This window comes from Coccinella septempunctata, chromosome 1 (assembly GCF_907165205.1).
Source record: "Coccinella septempunctata chromosome 1, icCocSept1.1, whole genome shotgun sequence".
NCBI lineage: Eukaryota > Metazoa > Arthropoda > Insecta > Coleoptera > Coccinellidae > Coccinella > Coccinella septempunctata.
In genome coordinates this window covers 17,710,103-17,716,102 of record NC_058189.1, presented here as the reverse complement: position 1 = coordinate 17,716,102, position 6,000 = coordinate 17,710,103, and the positions used below count along the sequence as shown (strand labels likewise).

The 6,000-nt window shown below is 35.1% G+C and overlaps 2 protein-coding genes across 2 annotated transcripts; one reads left to right on the top strand and one right to left on the bottom strand.

Annotated features, from left to right (window-relative positions):
- The first annotated feature begins 2,893 nt into the window (after nucleotides 1-2,893).
- Nucleotides 2,894-4,983, top strand: LOC123317641. The gene is made up of 2 exons (XM_044904247.1): nucleotides 2,894-3,328; nucleotides 4,296-4,983. Exons 1-2 carry the CDS (start codon nucleotides 3,196-3,198, stop codon nucleotides 4,901-4,903), a joined length of 741 nt encoding a protein of 246 aa, XP_044760182.1. The 5' UTR covers nucleotides 2,894-3,195; the 3' UTR covers nucleotides 4,904-4,983.
- Nucleotides 3,195-5,664, bottom strand: LOC123317633 (protein ALP1-like). Its single transcript, XM_044904240.1, has 2 exons — nucleotides 5,187-5,664; nucleotides 3,195-4,260 (listed from the first exon to the last, which is right to left on the bottom strand). The coding sequence occupies exons 1-2, from the start codon at nucleotides 5,489-5,491 to the stop codon at nucleotides 3,393-3,395; spliced, it is 1,173 nt and encodes a 390-aa protein (XP_044760175.1). The 5' UTR covers nucleotides 5,492-5,664; the 3' UTR covers nucleotides 3,195-3,392.
- Between the last annotated feature and the right edge of the window lie 336 nt (nucleotides 5,665-6,000).

Genomic DNA, 6,000 nt, shown 5'->3' with positions numbered 1-6,000 from the left:
GGAGATATCAACATACAGGTTCCAGTTATTCAACGATTCGAGCATTCTAAGAATCGAAAATTTCGTGCCGTTTGAATGAAAATCGTCTATTTAGTGAGTCAACACAATAAGGCACAATATTGATCTACCTCATATGGTGTATGCAAAAGCACTCACAATATTCACATCAAATTATCAACACTACAAAATCGGTCTGAGCCAAACATCTGATGGACGATTTTTATTCAAACTAAGTCAATACTGTATGGAGATATCAACATACAGGTTCCAGTTATTCCACGATTCGAGCATTCTAAGAATCGAATATTTCGATCCGTTTGAATGAAAATCGTCTATTTACTGAGTCAACATTATTATGTTGACTCAGTAAATAGACGATTTTCATTCAAACAATATTGATCTACCTCATATGGTGTATTCAAAAGCACTCACAATATTCTCATCAAAATATGCACACTACAAAATCGGTCTGAAGCAAATATCTGATGGACGATTTTTATTCAAACTAAGTCAATACTGTATGGAGATATCAACATACAGGTTCCAGTTATGCAACGATTTGAGCATTCTAAGAATCGAAAATTTCGTGCCGTTTGAATGAAAATCGTCTATTTAGTGAGTCAACACAATAAGGCACAATATTGATCTACCTCATATGGTGTATGCAAAAGCATTCACAATATTCTCATAAAAATATCAACACTACAAAATCGGTTTGAGCCAAACATCTGATGGACGATTTTTATTCAAACTAAGTCAATACTGTATGGAGATATCAACATACAGGTTCCAGTTATTCAACGATTCGAGCATTCTAAGAATCGAAAATTTCGTGCCGTTTGAATGAAAATCGTCTATTTAGTGAGTCAACACAATAAGGCACAATATTGATCTACCTCATATGGTGTATGCAAAAGCACTCACAATATTCACATCAAATTATCAACACTACAAAATCGGTCTGAGCCAAACATCTGATGGACGATTTTTATTCAAACTAAGTCAATACTGTATGGAGATATCAACATACAGGTTCCAGTTATTCAACGATTCGAGCATTCTAAGAATCGAATATTTCGATCCGTTTGAATGAAAATCGTCTATTTACTGAGTCAACATTATTATGTTGACTCAGTAAATAGACGATTTTCATTCAAACAATATTGATCTACCTCATATGGTGTATTCAAAAGCACTCACAATATTCTCATCAAAATATGCACACTACAAAATCGGTCTGAAGCAAATATCTGATGGACGATTTTTATTCAAACTAAGTCAATACTGTATGGAGATATCAACATACAGGTTCCAGTTATGCAACGATTTGAGCATTCTAAGAATCGAAAATTTCGTGCCGTTTGAATGAAAATCGTCTATTTAGTGAGTCAACACAATAAGGCACAATATTGATCTACCTCATATGGTGTATGCAAAAGCATTCACAATATTCTCATAAAAATATCAACACTACAAAATCGGTTTGAGCCAAACATCTGATGGACGATTTTTATTCAAACTAAAGGTCGATTCATATTATACGTTCCGCTCAGTTCAGGCCGGCGGAAGGATCATTAGCCGTTGACGGAGGTTGCGTTCATATTATCAGTCACGATCGTCTCAGTCACCTTCCGCTTCGTGTGTCGTGAATCTTCGGTTGCATTCGAATCGACCAGCACTTGACACATGAAGCCTTTCATTTTGATCAAAACAGTACAAGAAGGACCTTAAAAAATATTGTTAAATTATCAGTATTATTATTTTCGTTGTTTCTCTTACGTTACGTGCCCTATCTCATAGGACGTAAACCCTTTAACTTCTGCTAAAAATAAAATTGCTGCAATTACGCCTGAATGAATGATGTGCTTTTGCATTATTGTTAGACGAAGATGAAGAGGAACAAAAAGTCGGTAAAAACGTTAGGTGTCTAACCAATATTTGAAAAGAGGAAAGTTGAAGGTGAATATTGGACATTATAAAAAAAATTGGTCCACACATCATGGCTATTTTAGAATGATATCATTTCGATTATACAGGGTGATTCATATTGGGACATAGGCTAAGGGCAGATTGTTTGGACCATAATATGGCGATAGGACCAAGTATACCTCAATAAAATATTGCTGTGGAAAAAGATAGAGGGCGTTAAAGTTAAATTTTTTATAAGGGGAGAGAATAATATTTTCTTCAATGTCGAAAGTCCTTTATTGAAAGAATTAGAAAAAGCATAGAAGTAGGGGGAGGACTCGTAGGACATTTAATTTAAGTTTATTCTTTTTATGTAACATTGTTTTTAATTATGCTTTATCGTCGAAATAAATAAATTAAATAAATAAGCCGTTACTTCAAATCCCCTTCCGATGCTCTGAACTGTTCAATTGTGTTTTTCTTAAAAACGGATGAAAAAATATACAGTGATATTAAAAAAAACAAAAAAAAAATCAAATTTAACGCCCTCTAGCTTTTTTGCACAGCAATATTTCATTAAGGTATATTTGATCCTATCGCCATATTTTGGTCCAAACAATCTGCCCTTAGCATTTGTCCCAATAGTTATGAATCATCCTGTATACTGTGAAAAATTTCGCAATTAATACAAAAAAAAGTTCAAAGAAGCTTTCACAAGAAAGGAAAACCCCCGATTGACTGAGCTGAACTGAGCGGTTGCTTATTCATATTATACGTTCAGTCTCATTCAGTCCAACCACGCCCTTCAGCCCATCCGCAAAATATTCTCTGGAAGAATACCGTCGGACGGTCGTAAGCGTGCCGATAGGTGCTGAAGGGTCGGAGACGGATAGTATGAATTAGTCCATATAAAACACATTGAAAGATATTTTGGCTGAGCTGAACTGAACTGAGACGGACGGATAATATGAACTGACCTTAAAGGTCGGTTCATATTATCCGTTCAGCTCGGTTCAGTTCAGCTCAGCCAAAATATCTTTCAATGTGTTTTATATGGACTAATTCATACTATCCGTCTCCGACCCTTCAGCACCTATCGGCACGCTTACGGCCGTCCGACGATATTCTTCCAGAGAATATTTTGCGGATGGACTGAAGGGCGTGGTTAGACTGAACGAGACTGAACGTGTAATATGAATATGCAACCGCTCAGTTCCGATCAGTCAATCAGGTTTGCAGTAGTTTGAATCACTATATTTCACGTATTTCAAACGTAAAAAAAATAAAATGGATTTGGAAAAACTGATCAGTTTGGTGCGTGAACACGATATTTTGTACAATTTCAATAATAGACAGTACAGTGACGCAAATGAAAAGGAGAAAATTTGGAGGAACATTGCAGTAAAATTGAACGAAAATGGTAAGTTGTAATTTATTTATTTTTGTATTCAAGTAAGTATACGAACATCAATTACACAAAAAAGCTATTGCCATTCAAGTCTACCAGGGCCTGATTGGAAAAATTCTTTGAAGGTATTACGTACATTGAATGCTTGTAATGAATTATTTCCTCCTTGTCTAGAAATACTTGTGAGTTTTATTTCATTTTTATCTTCTGAGGGCAGTCCTGAATGAGGTCCGATGAAATTGTGCAAAATGCACGTAGTCATAATGATTTTGTCAACGAAATCAGGTTGCAACTGAATTCTTCTATTATATAGGCGAAATCTTTGAGAAAGAAGTCCGAATGCATTTTCTACTACTCTTCTAGCTCTTGAGAGCCTGTAGTTAAATTGTTGTTTTTCTATCTCATTACATTGAGCTCCTGGATATGGTCTCAACAAATAAGGCTTTAGGGGAAACGCCTCATCACCGACGATAACATGCGGCATTTTTTCTGTCATACCTGGCAAAGGTTTATCCTCAATATTAGGAAGAGCTTTATTTTCCAGAAATTTCTTCAGATTCGAATTATGAAATATTCCCCCGTCGCTATTTTTGCCATAACTACCTATGTCTACAGCAATGAACTGGTATTTAGCATCCACTAAAGCCATTAAATTTACTGAAAATGTTTTCTTATAGTTGAAGTATAATGAGCCACTATTTGCTGGAGCAATTATTTGCACATGTTTGCCATCGATTGCTCCAATGCAATTAGGGAAATTCCATATTTCCCAAAAGTCTTGAGCTATTTCATTCCATCTTTCAACTGTAGGAAGAGGGAGATGTTCAGATTTCATAGTTGTAATGATTGCATTTGAAACATCCTTCACAATTGACTGTACTGTAGAATGTCCGAGCCGATAACTATAAGAAATTGTTTTGAAGGAATCCCCAGTAGCCAAAAACCTGTAATAAAAGATTATTTTCAATTTTTTTTCCAGCTAAAGAATGCAAAAAGCAATGGAATTCCTTGAGGGACGGTTATAGAAAAAATAAAAGAAAAAGGATGACAAAAAGTGGTCAGGCTGCAATACCTTTGAAAAAGTGGAAGTTCGAAGAAGAAATGAATTTTCTAGATCCTTATATTCAGGATAGAAAGACATTTTCCTCAATAGAAATTTCTGAAACTGAGGCCGATCCTGAAACAGACGTCGACGAGATTTCCCAAATTGAAGAAGGTGCATCAACAAGTAATGACTCTGTTACTCCAAAAAGGAGGAAAAAAGAGAAAGCTTCAGCTTCTTCCATGGTTATGGATTATTTGTTAAAAAATAAACAAGAAGAAAAGGACGATGTCGATGCATTCTTCCATGGATTGGCACAGACCGTGAAAAAGATGTCACCATACTATCGAGCCATTACAAAAGCTCGTGTTGGCTCAGTGGTTGGAGAGATGGAAATCCAATCCATCATCAATCCTAATCCACCTGTGGCAAGAACGAATGATGAACTAAATTTTTCAAATTCATTCACCCCAATAACTTCGCCTGATGGACCAAATATGAATCAAAGCTATTATGACTATAATCCTTATCCTCCTAGTCGATAAGAATGATATGATTTTTTGAATTGATTTCATTTATGTTTCTCTTATTTTTTATATATTTACAGTTGGTATTCATGTTTTATTTTCACAATATTTTTTGCATATTCATATTTTATTTTTATATTTTTTTGTACATATTCGTGGTTCAGTTTTTTATATATTTATATTTTTTTATATATTCATATTTTATTTTTATATTTTCAAATTTTATTTCACGATACCAAAGAGATCTTTGTGAAAAGAATAATAAATCGATTTATATCACTTCCTTTCTTTTTTCACCTACCTCAAACAAACAGCTAATTTTTCCTTCGGTGAGACAGCTTCCTTGAATGTAGTATTTTTTTTCCTTATCAATGTCGAAATTTTATTCAAGATATATTCGAACTGACTCCTATTCATCCTGAAATAGCCGTGATATTTGGCATCGTCATCGACCAATTCCTTGTATAATGTCCAAAATTCTCCTTCAATTTTCCTCTTTTTAAATATTGGGTGCACACCAAATCTCTTCATCGACTTCTGTTCCTCTTCTTCTTCGTCTAGCAATAGTGCAATAGCACACAATTCTTTGCGGGAAAATTGCGACATAATTTTTAGTAACACTCTTCTTATACTGTTTTGATCAAACTGATAGTCACGTGCAGAGTGCTGGCCGATTCGGATGAAACCGAAGATTCACGACACACGAAGCGGAAGGTGACTGAGACGATCGTGACTGATAATATGAACGCAACCTCCGTCAACGGCTAATGATCCTTCCGCCGGCCTGAACTGAGCGGAACGTATAATATGAATCGACCTTTAGTCAATACTGTATGGAGATATCAACATACAGGTTCCAGTTATTCAACGATTCGAGCATTCTAAGAATCGAAAATTTCGTGCCGTTTGAATGAAAATCGTCTATTTAGTGAGTCAACACAATAAGGCACAATATAGATCTATCTCATATGGTGTATTCAATAGCACTCACAATATTCTCATCAAAATATCAACACTACAAAATCGGTCTGAGGCAAACATCTGATGGACGATTTTTATTCAAACTAAGTCAATACTGTATGCAGATATCAACATACAGGTTCCAATTATTGAAC

Excerpts from the sequence above, each read along its gene's own strand:
- LOC123317633 (XM_044904240.1), bottom strand. The coding sequence starts at position 5,491 with ATGTCGCAATTTTCCCGCAAAGAATTGTGTGCTATTGCACTATTGCTA. Across the intron at positions 4,261-5,186 it reads AAATTAGCTGTTTGTTTGAG|GTTTTTGGCTACTGGGGATT; the intron begins GTAGGTGAAAAA and ends CTTTTATTACAG.
- LOC123317641 (XM_044904247.1), top strand. The coding sequence starts at position 3,196 with ATGGATTTGGAAAAACTGATCAGTTTGGTGCGTGAACACGATATTTTG. Across the intron at positions 3,329-4,295 it reads AGTAAAATTGAACGAAAATG|CTAAAGAATGCAAAAAGCAA; the intron begins GTAAGTTGTAAT and ends TTTTTTTTCCAG.